Genomic DNA, 23,945 nt, shown 5'->3' on the forward strand with positions numbered 1-23,945 from the left:
ATCCTGAGTGATTTGTTTTGTGGGCTCATGTTGAGGCCTTTATTTTGACTACTAAGTCAGCAATCTGAATAAGGTAACAAGTTCCATGTGTTAGTCACACACCTAAATATTTTTAAAGTATTGGTTCAAATTCCTTCTGACAAATAAGCTGTAACTATTTATTAAGATTCAGGAAATCTTTCAAGTCATGGGGGAATAATAGCATTAAATACGGAGACGAATTTTTTCTCTATTTCTAATAGCATCATTCCCAAGATAATGAAATGATAATGAAAGCCAAGATGTCGTCTCCTTTCTCATTAGGATGGTCTTGACTCTGGTCACGAGTGAGGATCCCTATGAATCTGTTTCAGTGGGAACTTTAATGCTGACCTGAGCTGAACAAGCAATAAATGTCTATGTGCCAAACCTCAGGAATACACTGGTCACCCTCTTCAGTATTTATACAGTTGTCTCTCATTTTCCTGACGTCTGAATTTCCATTTGTCTCCACCCACTACTCCTTAATTACATACCTGCGTTCTACCCACTTCAACCATTTGGAACAGAGCCTCCTGATTCTAACTGCCACCATTTTCCCTGGGATTCTATATGGCTCCAACCATATAGATTCAAGTTTCTCTGGAGTAAAGAGCTCCTTTACCCTGAACTCACAGGATCCACAGAGTTGGACCATCAGGAGTCCCACACACAGTAAGAACATCTTTGAAGCTTTAGACCAGAATAACTGAAGAGCATCCAGGGGATTTTCTATTGGCAGCTTGCAGTGAGCAGCTGTGGGGTAGCTGAAGAGAACAGATCTTGGCTTCCAGAGCGGATGGTCAGATCCTAGCCCAGTCACTTACTATATCATTGATCTTAATCCCACCTAACTTAAGCTTCAGGCACTTGATCTATAAATAGAAACAAAACTAACATCACGAGGTGGCTGTGAAGGATGAGCGAGATGATGCACACACACCCCACCTTCATCAGAATAAACGCTTAAATTACTTAACCTGACAAGACCCATGCTCTGCCCCCTGGCCAACTCCCTGCCTTCGTTTCTTATATTCTCCCTAATCTACCAACCACCCAACACACTGGTTGTTTCTCTATCTCTTGGACATGCCAAGCCCATTTTGAGAATTCACAGACCTCTCTCTTTGCCTGAAAGGCTCTCACCAGAAGTTCACAGGACCATCCCATCCCTTCTTTTTCTTTATGTCTCAGCCCAGATTTCCCTTCCTCAGGCAAGATCCCTCTAAACGCAGGTAGAATCCTCTTACTCAGTATTCTACCCCGTTCCTCATTTTACTTTCTTAATAGCAGTAACCAAAAGTTGAAATTTCAAAATTACTTAGTTTGAAGGCTTTCCTTGTCCATCTCCCTCCACAGATAATAAAGCACTACAAGAGTCCTTGTCGTTGTCTCTCCTAAGCCTATATCACAAAGCTGGAAACATAGTATTTGCTCAATAAATATCATTTGCATGACTGAGGAAATTCCATCTTTTAACTAATTACTGAAGTCTTATTAGGCTCTAAAGGATGGTATGGTAGAAAATTCAGTCAAATCTCTAGTTGGGGAGAACACTCTCCCATGAGTAAGTCTGGACTATTAGTAAGTGTGAGTGTGTGTCGCAGGGCAGGGAGGGTTGACCAGAGTTTTCTTCCTGCTAAATGGAACACTAGAAGAGAAAAACAATTGGCTTGTGGTATGAGAGTAAAAAACTCAGCCCTCCTGACCTTTTATTTGTTCTAACCACAAGATTATATCAACCATGGAAGCTGGACTAATTCCTCTCTATCCAAAGAGAATGTGGTGCCAGTTTAGTTGAATTTGACATTAAGATAAATAAATAAATATTCTAAATGCCATCCCTCCCACACAGATGTTGGGGCTATTGATGTCCTCTGACTTTAGATGTTGACAATACTTTCAAGTTTGAGGAAACCTTGAGAAACAAAAGGGACTGATAACACACGTCTGTACCCGATCCCAAAGCTTTGGTGCACTGCCTCCCTTCTTGTGATCCTGAACAAAAAGCCTATTCATTCACTCAACGGGCATTGTGAGAGACCATAACATTTCTGAAGCCCCATGGGAAGCAGATGGATAGTTACGTTAACATGTTTCCTGAAGATCTGATCAGGTCAACGACTTGTTTGTGGGTAAAGCCTTCCGTGCTCACACCATTGATATTTGCAAGGACATCACCTGGGAGATGCCAAGAAAAGCGAGTGTTAAAACACTTGCTTGAAGAATCCCTCCTGACATGCAAATAAAACAAAACAAGCAAGCCCCAAACCTTAGCAACATAAAAGAGGGAAGAAAATTCAAAGCAGCAATCACATCCTGACCTTCCATGGCATAAAGATTTCTTTTCTTGCTATTTAAATCATTCCCAACATGAGCAAAGTTATAAATTACCAGTTTGCAGGCCAGCGTAGTGGGCTGGGCTATCCTCCTGTATTTTGCAAATCAGAGTGCACATCTCGGAAGAGCACATGTTCTGGTTCTGGAGCTTGTAAGTCTAAAAATTCAAGTGATACATAATTATTATTCAAAAAATTCAGAATCTATGTGTCGAAAAATAAAAGGGTGTTGATCACGCAGCAGAACAGGTAAAAGTACAAAGAACAATTGGAAAGGCTTTCTTGAATATAAACTGAATCAAAGGTACCAGTCCTGAGATTCTATGATGAAATCTGTAGCCAACCCTTTTCATTTAAAAAAAAAAAAATCCAGGGTGAGACTAAAAGTGGGATAAGATTGGCTCAAGATTTTCCATTTTCAAGCCTGAGAGACCACCTGATGCTCTCATTATTACATATCTATTAAGAAAAATTAGGTTTCTTATTTCCCAATGGGATAAAACAATAGTAGCCAAAAAGCAAAGAGAAAAATCTCTGTGTGGTTCTCCCAAGCTAAAGCACTCATTACAAGAGCATATGGAACAGTACACATCCAGGAAGGGAGATGTGCCAACAATAATTATTTTAAATCAGAGCTCTGCAAATAATGACAATCTGCCCTGTATTTTTTCAAAAGTGCTATAATTGACGTGATTACCTTCTTGTCTAAGTGCTCTCTGGTATGCCTGCCTGAATACTCACCGGTTCATTAGTCACTCAACTAAATTAGAAAAAGTTATGCTTCGTCTCTTGCCTCAGTTTGTCAAAAGCAGCTTGGTTTTGTTTTTATTTTTGTTTCAAATTGTACCAAGAACACTCCATAAATATCGCTCGATATAGTGGCCCGGTGACCTATAACAAACATATTTTTCTTTTTCACACATTTAAGTTACGAAGCCTAGTTCCATTTAGAATCAAAATCAGTATCTGAGTTGAGTAATCTGATTCCTAAAGTTATTCCTATTACAGTACTGCTTCTCTGTGGAGAAATTAATGCCTGATGTTCACTCCTTCTTATTTCACAGACACAGAGACTCCAGAACCAGAAGTCAATCACGTGCATGCAACTCCTAGAAACTTGACTTAGTTAACATCTAAGGAATCTCTGTTCACTCGGCAAGGCATTTAGAATCCCTATATCATAAAGGTACGAGGGACCTTTAAAGGTCATTTATTACACTTCCCTCTATGTCAGATCCCTTTAACAGCTTCTCTGCCAGGAAGTCTTGCTACAGCCTGGACTCTTTCAGGAATGAAAAGGTGATCTAGTCCATGCGGTACATGAACCAAAGCTCTAACAGTCACTCCTCTGGGAAACCACCGTTATAACAGCTCTTATTAGCAGTGAGAATCTGCCCTCCAGGTCCAGTGATCAAAGTGAGTACAATGAGGGGAAACATGTTGATTTACACAGCCAGCATATATGCGCACAACCAGTGTAAAATTTGTGGATTGGGGACAGAGAAGAAAAGGCAGAAGCCCCATAGTTCTGGATTGAAATAGTCAAATAATCCCCCCCGCCCCCCCCTCACACACACACACACACACACACACACACACACACACACACACCTAGTCTTCTAGTTCCCATTTTTAGAAGCCAATGACAGAACAATCCCCTGCATTTCTCAGAGATATAAAAGTCACATTGCCCTCTCTCAGGCCCAGTGACCTTTATTCTAACACCTGCCATTGTTTGATCTACTGGTACCGGGCATGTTACTAAGGACTTTATATAACGTATTGTTTCATTTGAAACTCCTAAGAATCCCACCAGGCAGCACCGAGAGAACATGAACTTGGTGTGTATGAATCTAACATTTGTGTTGCTATCAAACTGTGTGACTCTCACTAACAGTATAAAACTAGCACCCAGGGAAATCCAAAGGGGATGTGTAGTTTCTTTGCCAATGTGCCCTTCACTTGGTAGACCAGAACCCAAATACATGTTAACCATGGGTGCACGATGGGGATACATGAGGCTCTATCTGGTCTTCAAAAAATTCCCAGAGTATTTCCCCTATTTGATGACTACTGCAAATCTTAGGACTGTTAAAGAATAGATTATGGTGTGGGGACGCTTGGTTGGCTCAGTCGGTTAAGCGTCCGACGTCCACTCAGGTCATGATCTCGCTGTTCGTGGGAGCTGTGGTGACGGCTCAGAGCCTGGATCCTGCTTCAGATTCTTTGTCTCCCTCTCTCTATGTGCCTCCACTACTCTCTCTCTGTCTCTCTCAAAAATAAATAAACATTAAAAAAAAAAGAATAGATGATGGTGTGGAGCTGGCAATGGAAAGCATATACCAAGAGGAAATTGGCAGAGGACTGGGTTCCTGCTTTACTGGAACACACTGCAGTTCAAAAATAAAATCATTAACTCGTGTTTATCTACAAAGGTTCTAGCTGCTGTAACCTGCTGTCCACTAATGACAGTTTTGACTTGTGCTCCATGTGGAGTCAGCATTCATGGTATGGGGGAGAAACATGGGGAAACAATGACATAGATCATAGAAGAGTAAGAAGAAAATCCTCATTTGTTACATTAAATAGGATAAGTGGGTAGTCATCGATCTTGTTTCCAGTAGCAACTGCTACATACCCTCTGGATAATTCTCATTTAAAAGCAAGCACAAAAGGCAGTGTCTCCACAGCAGAGAGAGAGAGCATTTCGTATGAATGGGGAGTAAGAGAGAGTACTATGCTTCTAAAACCTCATAGAAGAATCATAGATGTCACTGAATTTAAAAGTAGAATAGTTCAGAAAGTAGAAAGTATCTTTCTTCTTCCTATAGCCTTCTCCCTATTCCTTATAGCTAGGGTTCCATTTGGTTTCTTTATTCAGAAGGCATGTTTTACTTATTAGCAGTTTCCTGTTCCTAATCTTCAAATACACAGCATCTTTCCAATTTGGGGGTTGATATTCAGTTACCAAAGTTTTTTGAAAGCAGCACCAAAGTTAATCTCAAAGCTGATGTGCACTATAAGAATACGATTATGCAAAAGACTATGATTATCTAAAAGAAATGCCAAAGTGTGATGGAGGGAAAAAACAGTAATACATAAGCTATTACTGTTGCACTTAATTGGACTGGACTTCATCTGACCTAACTCACCATCTTTACAAATATGGCCATGAAAAAGCAGAGAGCAAATAAGAAATGAAATTTTTAAGCTATTAGAAATTGAAACCTATATGAGGCACCTGGGTGGCTCAATCAGTCAGGTGTCCGACTTCGGCTCAGGTCATGATCTCATGGTTCATGAGTTAGAGCCCTGCATCGGGCTCTGTGCTGACAGCTCAGAGCCTGGAGCCTGCTTCGGATTCTGTGTCCCCTTCTCTCTAGCCCTCCCCTGCTCACGCTCTGTCTCAAACTCTTTCTGTCTCTCTCTCTCAAAAAATAAATAAACATTTTTTTGAAATGTCAAAAAAAAAAGAAATAGAAACTTACAAAGACTGTTAGAAACTCCCTGGAGCATGAGACAATATGCAGGTAGACCCAAATGTTCTAAAATGTTTCAAATAGTAACTATAAGGTGTTGTCATTAAGAAAAAAGTCCAATTTTCTTCGCCATATCCAAGATGAAATCCTTAGTATCTCAAAATGTAACAGAGGTTCCACACGAATACATGCAGTCCCATATACACAAATATACACGCTTTCAAGTATTTCTTGAATGCCAGAGAATAGATTTAAAATCTGATATACAGTACAAAAATGATTATGCAAAACACATCTTAAATGCAAATATATAAAATGCACATCTGTAATAGAGTATTTCACTTTCTTATTTAGAAGATCTGGCTGAAACCAAGTATTTCTGATCAGGCTCAGACTTACAGGAAAACTAAAGCAACTCAGAACAAGGAGCTGAGCAGGTCTCAGGGGTTTTATTTTGGCTTCAATGTTTTCTTTCCTTGATGGCACCCAGCACGCTGAAAAACTCCCCCAAACCACTGCACACTGGATACAAGTCACAGATACAAGTCACGGAGCCCATGATTCTCTGATCCTGTCTTCACTCTTTCTTTGCAAATATCATACTATCAGTGCCACTTTCCTCATTAAAATCTGGAAAATTGAAAACTGCCCACCTGAATTTCAAATCCAAAAGTTCCATTATCTTGCTTTTCCACGGTAACAAGCTTTCTGTAACAAAAAAAATTTGAAAAATATGCATGAAGACCAAAGTATCACATTTGTCACATACGCATCATTAAATAACTGCCACAATTACAAACAGCTGACGTTCATGTAAACCATAGTATGTGAGACTCTGTGTGTGTGTGTGTGTGTGTGTGTGTGTGTGTGTGTGTGTGTGTTGTCGTCCACAGTCTGAAGAGCTGTGCCCCTGAATGCCTTGGTGAGAGACACAAAAATACAAGAATCTCTTTACCTTTGAGACCAGGAGAAGTCACCTAAAGAACTTGATCTCGTCAAAGCAAGCTGAAAAATATAATAAGCACACAGTTATCCAAAGGTCCTTAAGACACAACTATGAAGTGTTGTAAATCACCAAGCACTTTGTTCTTTGTCACCTTCTTTGGCCCAGCTCTGGGAAATTGTTATGTAAAGGTAGTAATTTCCATTTTCTAGTGGTAGCAAAGGAGGGGGGGGGAGGGGAACGTTGGAGCATTAAAAGGCTAAATGAGGCTCAGATAATAATATACCCTGGCAAAAAGAGTCCACGTAATGTGGCAAAACTCCAAAGCTTCCAAAAGGAATGTCATCTCTAATCTCTATTTAAAATAGCCTCCGAAAGATTAACCATAGCAATTTCTAATCACACGGAAATCCAAAGAAAACAACACCCACAGAATGGCATATAAAACTCAAATGCTTGATAGTTTTTTGAGATACTGATGAAATGACTGTATTTATTATAATAGTTCAATATGTTACTGTTTTTAACAGGATAAAATAATCTCTAAAGAACCAACTCATATGCAGAAGCACAATTCAGGTGAAACCAGGATCTCAAAACCTCAATTCTGCTTATGATTGATTTTTGCAGAAGGTCTGGAAGAGTGCGGTGAGATCTGCAGCCAAGAGAGCAAAGGAACCAAATAGTATAAACAACAGGAACACTATCACCTTTCCTCCTCGGCATATTTTGGAAAAAGATCCTATAAACATAAACTTCCGAGATACCTTCTACCCTTGTAAGTAGGAAACGTAAGCAAAAGGCAGCATCTTGTTTTTTCAGGTGATGGCTGTTTTTTCTGTGTTTTTGTGTTATTGTTTAGGAATTAACAAATGGTAATCAGCCCTTTCTCAAATGTTGGTCCAGTGGCCCAAAATGTAAACTGCAATCCTAGCTAACCCACGGGTGTTTCATGGTCAACCTGACATGCCTGTCATCTATCAGTGAATACATAAAAATGTCAGGGGCCGCTTGGGTGGCTCAGCCAGTTAAGTGTCTGACTCTTGGTGTTGGCTCAGGTCCTGATCTCACGGGTTGTGAGTTCAAGCCCCACATTGGTCTGTGAGCAGATGCTGTGGAGCCTGCTTGGCATTCTCTTTCTCTCCCTCTCTCTCTGCCCCTATCCCACTCATGCTCTCTCTGTTTCTCTCTCTCTCTCTCTCAAAATAAATGAATAAACTAAGAAAAAAAAAGTCAGAAGATCAACACATAGTCCAAACAAATAGAGGTTGAAAATCAGAAGGCGAAAAACACATAAAATTAATGCACAAACAAAACCCTCATTAAGGCATTTGTTAGGACAGAAGCCTACGTCACTGTAATGAATCTGAATTATCAAGTACCAAATGCCAGCCTTTTCACAAACTTTCTGAAATGGCTCAGCGTTCAGAATTTGGCTACTAATTGGTTAAGCTAATGTAATGAAGAGATGATCTCTCCTAGCTTTGATGCAAATTGATTACGTTTTGGAATTCCTTGTCTTTTCAGTTCCACCCCTCAAATCATTTGCATCATCCTGAAGTCTGCAATCAGAAGGCTCAGACTCAAAAAGATTCTCTAGATTTGCCAGAAATTATTTATTTTCAATTTGTAAGGACTAACGATAGATGGCCCGCAACAACGTGCATAGTTTATTTCATCCTGATTTTTCCTACTAACCACAAACATGGGCGAGGGATGACTCAGCTATGCAGTAGGGCTGCCTTCTTATAAAAGAGAGCAATAAACTTGATATTCCCAAGTATTTTCATCTCACCAGCACACTGCACTCACATTGTCTCAATCGATTTTCATTATTTGCATCTCCCTGGCTTTTATCCTTGTTTCCGATTGCAAGCTTCTTAGGTAGGTCATATCTACCTGTTACCTGTTATCATAACCAGGGCTTATATTTAAAAATACTACTCTTGCTATCAATATTCATCATATTAGTCACACATTCTTGTATGTGGAGACTGTATGTGTATTTATATAAAAGGTATGCTGGATCAGATACCTCGCCTCTGTACAGAATTATCTTTATCCTTAGAGCCACGTGGGGACTGTACTTGTTTTGCTTTCTACCCCAGTGCCTAGTGCAGTGCCTGGAATATAGGGGAAACTTCAAAATAGCTAAATAGACAAATAGAAGTAAACTATTAGACACCAACGTAAGTAAGTAGTGGTGAAAGATCAAGTTCAGGAGAAATGCATTAAAATGTTCTTCACCTTTTCCCTTCATCAAATTTTAAATATTTGCAGGCAAAACGCAAGGGTAATCATTAAAAATAGAAAATTAAATTTAAGAAAATCCCAAACACGTGGCAACATCAAAAATGAAAAACAAAACAAAACAAAACAAAAAGAACAAAACCATCTCAGTCCAAAAACACCAAGAACCATAAAGGATTAATAGGAAACAAAGGAAGTTCTAATGCCTTAATACATAACTGCCAAATGAATAAATGGTGGCCAAAATGAATGAGTTATTTCCAGCCTTTCCTCAGCAATTTTAAATGGCCTTTTGCCAGGCAAATAATCACAGCACTGAAAGGAACCTTAAGATTTCATCTAGTCCACCTGTAACCTGCCTTCTAAAGTAAAAAAAAAAAAAACATTCCAGATACATTCAAATATAAAATAGTTTAACTCCACAAGACAAACCCAAATCCTCTACACAGAAAGCAATTTTCCTACTTTTCTCTGGCTCACCTCTCTATCTAGCTAATCGACTAGGTGAAAATATTTGCCTAGCACACCGTGAGGCGCACGGCAGAGACCCAATTCCTGTGGATCAACTGATTTGGGTTACCAGCGACACACACACAAAATCAGACTAAGTCAAATTGTAAATTAGTTTCTACTCTAGATCAGCGATGAACCTCTCCTAGGCACCTGATGTTTAAAGAAAAAACAATTTAAACAAATTAGGCACCATCAAATTCTCTGACACGTGCCACATCTTGACACACAGCCTCCTTGCATGTGATCTGGGCTGTCAGACTCAGGCCATGTGGAAAGGAATGTTCCCAGGGTTCAGCCGTGCTCAGGCACCCGGGTATCTGACGAAGTGGGAAGAAGCATGCCTAAGGCCTTATCCAAAGCGTCACCCTTTGAAAAATATTTTGCCTACAGCCCTTTTCCTAGAGTGACCAGTCCTGTTCTAGGCTCTAACCTGTTCTAGCCTCTAACCCGTTCTAGGCTCTAACCCTAGCCAGAGCCTAGCACTCCCTAGCCTAGCGCTCCCAGCCAGAGCCTTTTCTCGGGGTTGCAGCGGAGACACCAAAACGTATGGATAAGGAACGGGTGTGTGATGAACGGCATATGCCGGCAACAGCTGTCTTTTATTACACATTATCTAATATGAGAACTCTAGGTTTGGCAATTTGGCAGGCCTGCAAACCACACATTCAATGACGACCGCTGATTAGACAAAGCTCCTTAACCCCTTGTTAGCCACTAATATAAAGATGCCTGGGGTTGAGTTTATGATTCCTCTTCTTTTGTTTTTAGTCAGAGGGCTTCAAAGATCAGGCATTAATATTCAAAACGGAATTTTTGCCGCTATGCGGTGATTTACAATGTCCCTCTTTAGGGGGAAGCCAACACTAAATATTTCAGCTGTCAGTTTGCAAAAGATCAGGGTAATCTGTAGCTCAGCCAGAGAGCCAGCAGACTCACAGGAGCTCAAAGTTCAATACTGCAGCCACTTCTGCTGCTAAGTAACAGATTGTTACTTCCTGGTCCCCACTGAGTGAATGCATTTCCGGAAAGTATTGGGGGTGGAGAGAGGATATATATTAACATGTTTCTTTTGTTTCTATTGTTTGTTTCAAAAGCCCAAATCCTGTGCCTTGTTCTCTTTTCCAGTCTTTGCTGCAATCTCCCTAATTCTTCCAGGAATCCAGGTGTTGTTGTTGTTGTTGTTGTTGTTGTTGTTTTCTGTTTCCCTTTTAACCCAGGAAACTTGGGTTAGCAGGGCTCTACAGACTATTCTAAGATACAGCAAAATAACGGAACCGTGTGCAATTTCCTAACTCGTAAGTGCCTTTAAGGAACCCAAATAAACGTCACAGCTTCCCAAGAAAGTCTCACTGTGGACTCATGAGCTTCTTTTCCAAGAAAAACTGTGGGCTATTCACTCAGGGCATGCCACAGTATGAATTAGAGAATACTTTTCCAATTATTTCGTAGTGAAATTAACACAGTGTTCTACCTAAAAGTATTCATTTAATGATCAAGATACCTTGTTGCAGTTAGAAACTTGGGAGTTCGGGGTCACAGATGGGTGAACAGACAGAAATCATGTGAAAGCTTCTGCAGGGCAGAACCCGTCCCAGAAATAGACACATTACAGAGTTTAGCACAAAATTCCGGATCAGAACTTTTAAGTGAATTCACCCTTTCTGAAGTTGCCTATTGAGTAATAATTCAATAACCTGGAGAACATCAGGCAAAGACAACCTGTGGTACCAGTGAGGCACATTCCAGTTTCTAACCCATTTGTCAGGTCCCTGGTTCTTAAACTGCCTTCCAACTGCAACCTACTACCCTTGAGGGAGCGGCCCAGAGGTACAATCACTACTCCTTTGTTATCACCACATTTATAAAGCCTATCTTTATTTCCTCCCGTCTCCTTCCCACACTGTTTTCCATTGCAGAGATTTTTACCCCCCAAAAATATGTTCAGAAGTAGAAGCTGTACTGAGATGTCTGTCGCCTCCTACAAATAAAGGTATTGAGATAATAGGTACACACAGAAATCTATTTTTAAGCAATTCCAAGTGTAAACACCCAAATGCTTCCGAAGATTAATCTGAAACTACATGCTCACCAGATACAGCTTTGCAGAAACCAAAGCCAACAATAACGAGAAGTATGAACTGTTGACGTCAGCCCTGAAAGTGTTGAAAATAACAGTGGGCAGAAAAACACCTGCTCATGTGGTTGCCTCACAGGGATCTTGTTGCCTGCGATTCAGGGAGTGCCAAATGGGTGATTATTCTCTACAAACCACTTAAAGGAAATGAACATCCATTTGGAAAAGCCTGAAATGTTGGGATAAACTTGCATCAAGTCTCATTGATGCTAACTGTACAGAATCATAAGTATCACGCAGAAGAGGGTTTTTGTTTTGCCTTCTTTTTTTCCTTAAAGTCATTCTCACAACAGGAAGAAAACACTGTTTGAATAGGAGTTTGCTATGGGAGAGAATAAGAGAAAAGGGAGAAGACGGGGCCTAAAAAGATGAGAACATCAGATAGATTCGTCGGTGTGAGAATGTGGGCATTGGTGTGTATATAGGTTATATACCTATGCACAATGCATGTGTTTTGTGTGCCCAAATCCCTCTCCTTATCTCCTTCCAGTAACCTCGTACTGACTGCCTTCTTTTTAGTGGAAGCTATGTTCCCTCGAGTTTAACACCAGATGTGACTCCTCCGTTTTCACTGCCTTTCACAGCCAAGTCTCCGGGTCTCCTCTCCATTCTGTCCATTTCCTTTTTCTCCAACTACTATAAAAGTTGGTCCCTCACTGCTAGTCTCTACCCATGTACTCACCATGTTTCTAGAGTGAGGCTCCTAAAACCCTCTACTGCTCAAACATGCCCAGTGGCTACCTGTGTTGGTCAAATCACTGCTTCCTCAGGGGAAGTGTTTAGTAAAGCAGCCCGCCGGCTTCTCGGCCTTTACGCTAAGATCAAGCGTAAAGGAGCCCAGCACCAAGGTCTCCACTCCCCTTCAACAGACACTTATTGGGTCTCCCAGACATAATAATGTGCTGTTACCTCAATGTGCCCTAAAGGCCCCGAGATCTGTGCCTTGGCATTAATTATTCCCTTGCTCTGGAATACCGTTCAGAATTGGAACATCCTATCCTTCAAGGTTATATTAAAAGACATGTCCTTGAATTAGAGCATTTATGTTGTGTAATGCCTATTTTGTTCTGCCTACTGAATTGTTAACCCTAAAAGGCCAGGAAATGCGTTCTTTTCATCTCTGTACCTTCTACAAGCTGCTCCATATCTGAAACCTGACTAAAGACCTTGGTGCTTCCTATAGCTGCTTTATTTTCAGACAGGCAGTAAATTGATAGAAATGTTCATCATTTGATTAAACTTAATGTCATAAAAGCACTTTCGCATTAAACGAAGATCAAAAATCCCAACCATGGCAAATTATGCCTTTATCTTCATTGTGAAAAATAACGAGGAATCAGCTGTATACATTGCTGAGAAAAGATCATGACTCGCCCACTATGCTCTAACTCTCTAATCCTGAAATTAGAAGGCTTAAGAGGAGCACATGATGTACATGGAGGATTGAAGGGCAAAAATTCATGCTTTAAAGCAATTCCAGTTCTAAATTCAGATATGCACTTGGAGCATGATAGCAAGTTATAGAACTAAAACCTGAAGAGGTGCTATGGTTAAAAAATTATTTTAAAAATTGGAAATTGTAGAATCAAAGAAACGAAAAATAAACTCAGCTGGACATGGATTTTCCTAAGTGAGTTTTCATCTCTAGGGAAATCCCTTACAATAAAAAAAAAAATAAAAATGATAACATGATGGTTGAGCACCAACTTCACGTCAGGCGCTGTGTTAGGCACGGCGCATTTTCTTCACTTACGCCAAAGAAGAGCTCCTTAGGGTGGTTCTATTATTATCTCCATTACAGAGGAAAGAAAACGAAGTCTTAGGCAAGTGGCTTGCCCAAGGTCCCACCAGCTAGTAAATAGCTGAGCTGGTACTCAATCTGCCAATTTATCCAGTAAAAGCCTTCATTCCCAATGGCATTAGGTATGTACCTGTGCCCCCGCAACGAAAACAATTTAGTCAACAAACGCTGTCCTGGAGAAAAGGTACTCTCATTCCATTGAAAATGACTATCACGGAGTGAGGCTGGGAGGCATAGAATCAATGGGACACATACAGGGGGAAAAGATCAATGATTCTCAAATGGGCCACATCTGCATGCACTCTCTAAGTTTGATGCACTTAACGATTTTCATTTTACCTGAACACCTCTTCAAATGAGAAAAACAATCTTCTTTTAAGTTTGGCCTTGCAAACAATATTTTATTATGGTCTTAAATCTTTTGGACTAGTCCATGAGCAACCTGGGCTTCTTAGCTGCGTCCTCCCCCATACTCTTAGTGACTAATTCCAAGCCTCTAAAGTACAAGTTCAGTGCAAAGTCAGATAAACATATCACTCTGCTCCCAAGAGAACAGGAAAACTCTGAAAGTACAAAATAGTAATCATACCTGCTTTCTTCCCCGAGGCAAAGTGGCCACTGTGTCTGCCAGCATTTGAATCCTTCTATTATCATCCATTCGGAAGCTGCCTGTGAGTGTGGAGTCAGAGTTATAAGATGGACCAGCACAGTAGTCCACCAGATTGCCATTGCTGTTCTGTTGCAGGAGCCTTTGTAAAGACATTGTGAATAAAGATTACTCCAGCTAGCACATGGTTGAGTGGCCTTGCAGGATGGGGGAAGCTAAAACTCTAACCCTCTGACAAGTAATCAAAAGTAGCAAAGCAGAAAGAGCCCATGTGACTTCTGTGGTTTTAGGTACTTGTTACACAAACCCTATCTTGCAGCTCACTCCCATTTCTCAATGCTTTTTTTTTTTTTTCTTTAAGCCCCTGGGAGAAACAATACTTTTACCGTTAAAAAAAATCAACTTATTATTTTCTCTATCAAAAAACCAGAACTCTTATGCTTTTATGAGCTGTGACAAGTCGTGTTCAAAAAACCATCTGCCTTATTTTAAAAGGAAGAAAGAAATATTTCCCCAAGTTCTGCCATTTGTTACCCACCCATTCTCCTACTTAATATGGGCAGTTCAATGTCAAAGTCAAGATACACAGACATTCAGTTCTTGTGGATATAAGCAAGAATTACAGGGTCCAGTCATAATGTTCTCTTACAAAGTCCTTGTAATGTACTTTCCCCAAAGTACACCCTAGCTCATTAATGTTCATCAAAAAGGCATTATATCTGCCACTTGGATAACCATTCAGCATTCTTCCGGTTGCCCTTCTACTACTTTGTCCTGACTAAAATTATCCATCATCTTACAAGGAACAATGGGAGGAGAAGACCAGCACGTTCAGAGCTCAAAGTTGACCCTCTCTTAAACTAGACTTTGCTGCAGCATCAGCCTGTGGTCCTCGGGGAATAATGGAAAGAACAGGAAGTTATCAGGCAAACCAAGGTGGCACAAGAATGTTTCTTGTTGGTCCAGGCATGAATATGGGTCAAGGACGCCATCATGAAGTACTCAAGATCACAGATACTTTTTTTGGTGGGGGTTTGAGACCTGTAGTTTTGAAAGAACTGGTTTCAGAGGAGGAGCGGGGATGTAAGTAGAGAAAAGAATCAAAACAAAAACCAAAAAAAGAAGTTTTACCTACTAGAAAAAGTCAACTGTGATTTTCAAAATAATTGTGAAGGTCAATAGTAGGACGTAAAGGAGTTAGAAAGTTTTGAACTAAAATGGAGGTCAAGGTAAATCCAGGCCGAACAGAAGCTGCCAAGTATAAAGGGTAAAATCTTGAACAAAACGATGTTTCTAAAAACATAAAAATATCTAAATCAGGGATTACAACTGCATTTGCCTTCAGGGCCCAGATGGGTAAAATAATATAACATAAATGTGTAAAACAAAAGAGAGTGGTAGAGACTTTGACAATTAAAGAATGTGTCAGTTATGAAGACATTTATGTGGTGTGTGTGTGTGTGTGTGTGTGTATGTGTGTATGTGTGTGTGTGTGTGTGTGTGAGAGAGAGAGAGAGAGAGAGAGAGAGAGAGAGAGAGAGATTTTAAAACATCTCCAGGCTATGAGGTACATGACTTAAATCAACACTATTAATTGAGGACAGCAGTGCACCTGCCCCCTCAGAATTTTATAAAGTTAAGTAAATATTTTCATATTTCAAAATGCCAAATGGAAATTATATACTTGCCTGATATAAGGCCATATAGCAAAATGACAACCAAGCATTACAGATGGATGCCAAAATTGTATCAATTTAATTTGTTATGCTGACCTTAGCTAATATAAATTATAGAAGTTTATTATTAAATTAAGAAATTAGAAAAAAAAGCTTTACTAATTTTATGACATTTGTTTAAGAAGGAGAATCTTTCAAATCGTAAGATCCATTGCTGTGCAACCAGAGACAAAGGCAGAGCTGACATTCAGTCAGTATATACCAGATTGGTCAGACTTGTTAATTATATATTTAGGACCTGGCCTATTTTGATTGGCCAGTTCCTTTCTCTGATTGTCAAAGTCTTGTGTCATACCAGTTATTAAATATTTTTAATAACATCCTCCATCAAAAATAGCCTTTGTGATAAAATGTGGAGAAATACTAATATTTTCATACAAATATGACTTCAAGCCTCAAACCCTTGATTCACAAAGGTGTTCTACTATTTACAATTTGTTTGTTCTATAGAATTTGCCTCAGAATAATTACACTATTCCGAACTCTCTTCCTCTTCATCCTCCCCTTTATTTTATAAAGCTGATTCAGCAAATAAATCAGATCAATCTATCTACCTACTCAAAAGATTTCAAAATTGCCTCATTGTCCACAAAATAAAATAAAATAAAACTTTTAAAAAGTCCGGTTCTTATCTAACTTTATTCTCTGAAATGTCATATCATTTTTTTCAGATCTTTCTTTTGAACTTAACATATGATACTAGGATTACACCTGGAAAGTAAGAGCCAATTTGTATCTTTAAATGTATACTCGTGTCCTATGTATAGAAAGCATTCAAGCAATGTTTGTTAACAAAAAGGGGAGGGAAGTAGATATTTAACAAAAATGAATTAATATTCATCTAAAGCACCAAAGAAGAAAAACTAAACTGGTAGAAAATTCTTTAAAAATTTTTTTTTTCAATGTTTATTTATTTTTGGGACAGAGAGAGACAGAGCATGAACGGGGGAGGGGCAGAGAGAGAGGGAGACACAGAATCGGAAACAGGCTCCAGGCTCTGAGCCATCAGCCCAGAGCCTGACGCGGGGCTCGAACTCCCGGACCGCGAGATCGTGACCTGGCTGAAGTCGGACGCTTAACCGACTGCGCCACCCAGGCGCCCCCGAAAATTCTTGTATTGTGGACCCATAGTCCAAAGAGCCACAATCTTACGTAAAGAGAAATCTGAGAGATGCAGAAAGAATCTCTTTTAAAATATGTTTGTCACGGGGCGCCAGGGTGTCTCAGTCAGTTAACTACCTGAATTTTGGTTTCAGCTCAGGTCAGGATCTCATGGAGTTGGAGCTCTGCATCAGGCTCTGTGCTCTCTGTCCCTCCCCCACTCATGTTCCCTCCCTTCCTCTCTCCTTCTTTCCCTCCCCCATTTCTCTCTCTCTCTCTCTCATCTATCTCTTTCTCTCTCTCAAAATAAATAAGCTTAAAAATATATATATGTCTGTCGTCTACTCAGAAACCTAACATCCCATTATTGGGGGGGGACATTCTTATTTGAGGCATTTTTTCATAAATATGCAAATACTTGTGGATTGAGTTAAGTTTTAGTACAAACGAATTGAACCCTGAGGAGCTGGAACATGGGCAAGATGTGATAGAGGCCTCTGAGAAGGGTATATACCTAGAGGACGGAACATAGAAAGGCAGGAGGGTCTAGAAGGCAAACTTGGCCAATTCCATAACACCCATTAAACTCATAGACAGCTATAAGAAGGTTAACAACAGCGGTTTCATTGCCTAACGTTTTGGATTCAAATCCTGGCTCTACAAGTAGCGTTTGACCTTGGAAAAGTCATTTATTCTTTCTGCTATGGACTGAATTGTGCCCCACTATACTCATATGCTGAAGCTCCAAACCCCCGTGTGACTGTATTTGGAAACAGGACCTATAATTAAGGAGGTAGTTAAAATTAAATGAAGTCCTAGGGTGGAATCATGATCCAATAGAATTGATGTCTTGATAAGAAAAGACATCAGAGAGCTAGTGCCTGCTAGCTTGCTCTCTTATCTCTCTGCCATGTGAAAACATAGGGAGGGGGTCGCCGTCTGCAAGCCAGAAAGAGAGGAAAGAGAGCTCTCACCAGGAACCCAATCTATGGGCACCTTGACCTTTGACTTTCCACCCTCTAGAACTGTAATAAATTTCTACTGTTTAAGCCACCCGGTCTGTGGTATTTGTTATTACAGTATTGGTCCCACCTGACTAATACGCTCTCTAAACCACAGTTTTTACATATCTAAAATAAAAATTTGTAGGGAAGAACAGATAAAATAGTCCATGCATAGCACTTGGTTCAAAGTAGGGTATTACTATTGAATTTTAAGTAATAAGAATTCAAAAGGAAAAACTTCAGAGGAAATTACTTTAATTCTCTATGAAATGCCTTATCTACTACCAAATGCTCATATATGCAGCAAGGATGAGCAGTCTAAAGGCCAGCGTACATGTGAAAACCCTTGTTGTCCTGTACCATTTTGCAATGCTTGCAAAACACTGTCAGAGCCAACGTCAGAAATTTCTGGGTTTCCATTACCCCTAATTTATCTATTCATTAGAGTAGATATGGGACAGAAGGAAATGGCTGCTCAAAAAAAAAAAAAAAAAAAGAAAAAGAAAAAAAGAAAAACCCAAGAATTCCTTTGTGTCCTTCAGGTTTTAAGACAGTTGTTGGGTTTATTTTATTTTGGCTGTTTGCCTTTATTTGCACAAGAAGTCTTTATTTGCTTCCTGGAAAACCATAGGGTTTTGTTTTGGTTTGGTGTTTGGTTTTGCTTATTTGTTTTATTTTTGCGTTTTGCCTTCATTTACACAGGAAGCCCTTATTTGGCTACTTGCACTGACATAGACACAGATTATAGTCACACAGACAGTATTTGAGTCTTTTATGTTTGAGTTTATGTAAGGTAAATTTAATTTGGTAAGGCTACTCTCATATCTGAGAGCTGACTAACAGTGACAACTGGCTTGTCCTATTTCTCACCTATTTGTGTGATTGGACTGGGTGGATGGGTGTCTCTATCTTCCTCAAAAACTCTGTGTGGGTCCCTGGGATTCTGAGAGAGTTCCTTAAAGGGAATTCTCCTTCTTCAGAAAAAGGTAAACGACAATCAGGGCTGGCTCTGAAAAATAACAAGCTGAGGAAAGGGAAATAATAGAAACAGAGATCATGAAGCCCCTATATTAGAAACCCTAATGTGGATACAAACCAAATATTAGCTTCCAGTAGTGACGTACTTATTTAAAACCACACACACACACACACACACACACACACGCAAGACTTTAAATCTAATATAAATAATAGTTAACAATAGATCATATCCATTATGTTTTATTACAAGTACAAGGAAATTTCCTGACCTATTAAAGCTTAATCCAACCAGTCATGAAGCTATGGGTAGACTATAGTGCCACCTAAGAGATTTAGCTGCTGAATTCATCTGGGGTCCTAAACAGATTATCTAGATCAGGTGTTCATGAATCCATTCAGTAAGATAATTTCAAGCCTTATTTCAAATGTAAATACAGATTATCTTTGTGCATTCATTTTGTGCATTTATCGCATAGAAACATAATTAACTGCTTTTTAAAAAAATTTATTTACATCATTTCACCTACTTCAGGTTTAGGGAGCGTGCTCTGAGCATGATGGGAATATGCCAAAGATGGGTCTCTAAGAAGGTCCATGTTAAAGGTATAAAGTTGTATGTGGGCCACTTTGAGGTGATATGTATGTGTGTAGGTTTTACCCCGGATCTTTGTGGGTGTGTCAATACATCTATACAAAATGCTCTGTAGGTACGAAGGACTTTAGCCTTCAGGACACGGTCTCTACAAATTATTTTATTTATTTTAGTTATTTATTTAATTTGAGAGAGAGTGCGCACGAGAGAGAGCACGTGTGCGCGCATGCAAGGGAGGGAGGGGCAGAGGAAGAGAGAAAGACTCTCAAGCAGGCTCCACACTCAGCGCAGAGCCCAACGCAAGGCTGGATCCCAGGACTCCGGGACCATGACCCGAGCTGAAAGCAAAAGTCCGAGCTCAACCAACTGAGCCACCCAGGCACTCCCACTCAAAAGGAATACTTTTGAGACTGTACTCCTCAGAATGTAAGAAGATCCTTGAGTTACCCGGAGGAGAAAGGTGTGCCAGCTTCTGGAATTTCCAGCCCTGACTTGAACCACAGTAGCTCCATCTTTATTTGCTTTGTACTGTGTTCCTCCTCATACCACATGGTTTCCTTGGCTTAAAAAACGAAAGCTACAGGCTTACAGAACAGAGAAAAGAATCACAACACATACTGTGTGAAAAATAATAGCCTGTTAAGTCACTCGTTAAGAAAGTGTCAGTCCGCAAATGAGTTTCCCGGTATTCACAGACATGGCTCTCTTTTTGAGGGAAAAACACCAACAGGGAGATAGTTAGGGTTCGTGGGGACAAGCCCCAAATGAAAAACGTTGTGTACCTGAAGCGCTTGCTGTTGCCTACTCCTGTGAAACTGTTTCTCCTCCGGGACAGAACCAGAAAGGGGCCACAATGCAGCCTTATATACAAGCCAGACTTAAAATGGGAGACCCCGGCTCCAAGCCACACCAATGAGCTTCCTGAATTGCCTGTCAGTATTGACCAATCAGAACAAGGCCCTTCCAACCTTTTTGGAGAAGGGAGGGCACTTTCTGTATGGGAGGCCTGCCTGACTGGGGTCTGTCTGTTGGTGCTGTTGCTCCTGTAACAATAGTAAAGACTCTTTAAGCATGAACACAAAGTAACGAGTGACCAGTAGCCCAAGGATCCCTAATTCTGGATTTGCTGAAAAAATTTTTAAACTACTTTTTCCCCCATGAATTTATTAAGAGAAAGGTGAAGATGCTTTAAGCAAACTGAAGTACATTTTCATCCTAAAGAAGTCATTCTCTGATATGAAGATGCCTTTCTCAGAAATATAAAGTCTCTAAGAGAAATAAATTGGCCACCTAATTACCAGAATATTTTCCTTGCTTGAGGATTATTATCTTAAAAAAAAGTAGCTATTTTTTTTCTTTTAAAGTTGCTTCATTAGTAAAGCATTTGGGATATGACCAACACGTTTAAACATAAAGGTCAAAATATGTATTGTTTTTTATTCTAACAACCATAAAATAGGTGAAAAGTAGAAGCTACACCTAATAAAAATTACTTCAGTAAAGTATGTGGTTTCCATTTGAACATAAGGGTAATTCACTGAAATGAGTTCATTCAGATCCATTTGAGTCAAAGAATAGGACCTTAAGCATGTGGGCAAGAAGATAAAATATTTATAAATAGATAATATATACATATGTGTGTATACATAGATGAGTGTGTGTGCGAGAGAGAGAGAAACTGTAATCTTTATTGGTGATATGGTTGCATAACTAGAATATCCGTGACAATCTGCAAGCCACTGAAAAGCAGACTCAGTAGACGGTTTTCTTAAGTGTGAGTTTCAAAGGATACCATATAAAGAGAAACGAATTTATCATACTGCAGCAATGGATGAAAAGAACTGAAATAACGGGGAAGAGAAACATTATCAAAAGAGCCAAAAACCATAAAATAGGAATGAACCTAGCATGTTTAAGATTTTATGAAGAACATTATAAAATCCAGACTAAGGAAAAGAAATACCATGTTCCTATATGAGAAGAGCCCTTCTTATAAAGATATCTGTAAATTTCCTAAAGTATTCAATGTACTGCACATCAAAATCCCCACAGGTTTTGTTAGCTTGTTTGTTTATAACATTTTATATACGTTCTTACGCTCATCTGAACAAGAAAGTACACAAGACTAGCTGAGAAGAATTTGAAAATAATAGTGGTAGGTAAGTATGGGAATTGAGAAAACTATCGTACCTGAGTATCAAAAAATATCATAGGAGTTAACACCATCAAATAGGTCAATAAAAAGAATATTAACAAATAGAATATTGTCAAATGGATAGAGAATCCCAAACATATCCATGCATATTCAGGTATTATATCATTAAAGCAATTAATTTCATCAGGAAAAGAATAGACTCTTCAATAAATGTGGTTGCTACCCATGTGGAAAAAAATTAAGTGATAGTATTTTATTACAATGAATAATAAATTCCAGATGGTTTAAAAAGTTAAACGTAAGAAAAAAAATTTACATATATGAAATAGTAGTGGAAAATATAGAATATTATAGTAAGATCAGGTTGGGAATGGTTTTCCTAACAATATAAAAGTCCAGACAGCATTAGCAACATAAAGATTAAAAATTTATGTCCAATGAAAACTATAATGAACATAGGTCGAAGCTAAATGGCAGATATCAAGAAATTATTTGTGATGCACAATTGATTACAGAAGAAATACAAGGCATCAACACATTTATTAAAGGATATTCAAACATGTTAGCAATCAGGAAAGTAAAACTTGAAATAATAGACACTAATTTTACCCACCAGATAAACAAAAAATAAGAATGGATAATACCTAGTACTGGTAAAGTTACAGTTAAGTGGACTCTTAGAACTTTGTAGGAATATAAATCAATAAAGCTTTATTAATAATTTGACAGTATTGAAATCAAAATACATACACCAGGAATTCTACTAAGAATTTACCATACAGAGGTACTCTTAACACATGCAGAAAACAGTACAAAAATGTTTCTTGTGACATTGTTTGTAATTATGAAAAATTGGAGTTTTAAATGTATATATATTGGGAAGTGTCTAAGTACCTGATGATAATTCCATGGAATATTCTGCACCCATTAGAAAATACAAAATAAATATGTACACGCATAAAGATCTTTAAGGGAAATAAAGCAAGAGAAAAGAATAATGTGCATAATAGGATCCCATGTTTGTTCCTTAAAAAAAGATCATTGATGTAGATGTGCACAAACATATGCCAACCTGTGAATACTGGTTACTGCTGGAGAAGGTGCTGTGGGTGCAAGGGAGGAGGGGTGTGAAAGAAGCCCTACAAAATTTAGTCTATGTGTTTTGAACCTTTAATAACAAACATGCATTCCTATACTAGTTGGTCAACTTAAAAAATACCAACAATTCACAGAGAATGTTAAAAAGACAATCACCTTTTGTTGATAATAATATCTTAGCATTTTCAAGGTCACCATACCTGTTTAAGCTTAGTGATGAGAATTATTGGATGTGTGGTGTTTGTTCACAGCCTACGATTTTGCTTTGTTTAATGGGATATTTTGCACCCATTTAGGGAATTCTTTCATATTTCTTTATCATTTTCTGTCAACCAGCTAAACTTCTTCCTCAGGAAGGACCGCTGGACTCCCCACAACATAGTGTAGTAAAGGAGAGGAACACAATCACAAGCCTCTGATTTTTATGCAAGTAAAGGGCACCGGTTCGTCCTATTGAAACCCCCTCCTAAGTGGCAGAACTGCCAAGTTCAGTTCTCATTAGTCTTCTATTACCCCTCCCCTTCCCCACCACACACGCATAGCTCCATTTCAAAACCCAGATCTTTCATCAAAATTCAAGGTAAACAAGTGACAGTGTTCCTTCCTTTTCCCTCAGTGAACACCTTGCATCACCCTCAGTACTCAGCTTTTTCTTAACTCGCCCAGGGGCTGCAGGCAGTGCCACCCCACAGAATGGGGAAGGGTTTCAGAACTGTAGAAGGGAGCTTCTTAGAAAGCAAGAAACCTGTCTGGGACTGGAATTTTGCATACTACTTGGAAGACTAAAATACCTACTTGCTAGGTAGGTAATTTCCTCCTGGCCTTTGATTAAAATGCAAACTCCTTAGCCTGCCCTTTGAGGTTGTGTATATTCTGGTAGATCCTATGACCTCATATCATACCACACCCTGGTTACACTGGCCTTTCTTCTGACCCTCCAACAGAAAGCAGTTCCTCCTCAGGGCTTCTTGCACTCACTTTTCTCTATGCCCAAAACAGTGCTCTCCCCACCATCTTCAGGTGGCTTGTCCTCTGTCTCTTCAAAGTTCAGCTCAAATATTGCCTCTTGGAGAGGCCCAAACTATTCCTAACTGAATGGATAAAGGTGTTAAATAAGCCAGTCCAAGCAGAACAACTCTGGGAGGGAGTGTTCACCTTGGAGTTTCCTAAGTAGACAGCTCTCCAATCTACTGA

General features: G+C 39.4%; 1 protein-coding gene across 3 annotated transcripts in view; it reads right to left on the bottom strand.

Annotated features, from left to right (window-relative positions):
* Positions 1-23,945, bottom strand: part of CYTIP (cytohesin 1 interacting protein) — a 76,285-nt gene that overhangs the window by 18,886 nt on the left and 33,454 nt on the right. The window contains exons 4-8 of one of the 3 annotated variants that reach the window (XM_045033837.1): positions 14,067-14,226; positions 6,792-6,841; positions 6,490-6,544; positions 2,413-2,515; positions 2,106-2,199 (exon numbers count right to left, since the gene is read on the bottom strand). In XM_045033837.1, coding sequence (XP_044889772.1) covers positions 2,106-2,199; positions 2,413-2,515; positions 6,490-6,544; positions 6,792-6,841; positions 14,067-14,135 — 371 coding nt within the window. In that variant the 5' untranslated portion in view covers positions 14,136-14,226. Of the gene's footprint in view, positions 1-2,105; positions 2,200-2,412; positions 2,516-6,489; positions 6,545-6,791; positions 6,842-14,066; positions 14,338-23,945 lie in introns of those variants that run through there. The other 2 variants (XM_011285360.4, XM_011285363.3) reach the window with 2 other exon arrangements.

Source organism: Felis catus, chromosome C1 (genome assembly GCF_018350175.1).
Source record: "Felis catus isolate Fca126 chromosome C1, F.catus_Fca126_mat1.0, whole genome shotgun sequence".
Taxonomy (NCBI): domain Eukaryota; kingdom Metazoa; phylum Chordata; class Mammalia; order Carnivora; family Felidae; genus Felis; species Felis catus.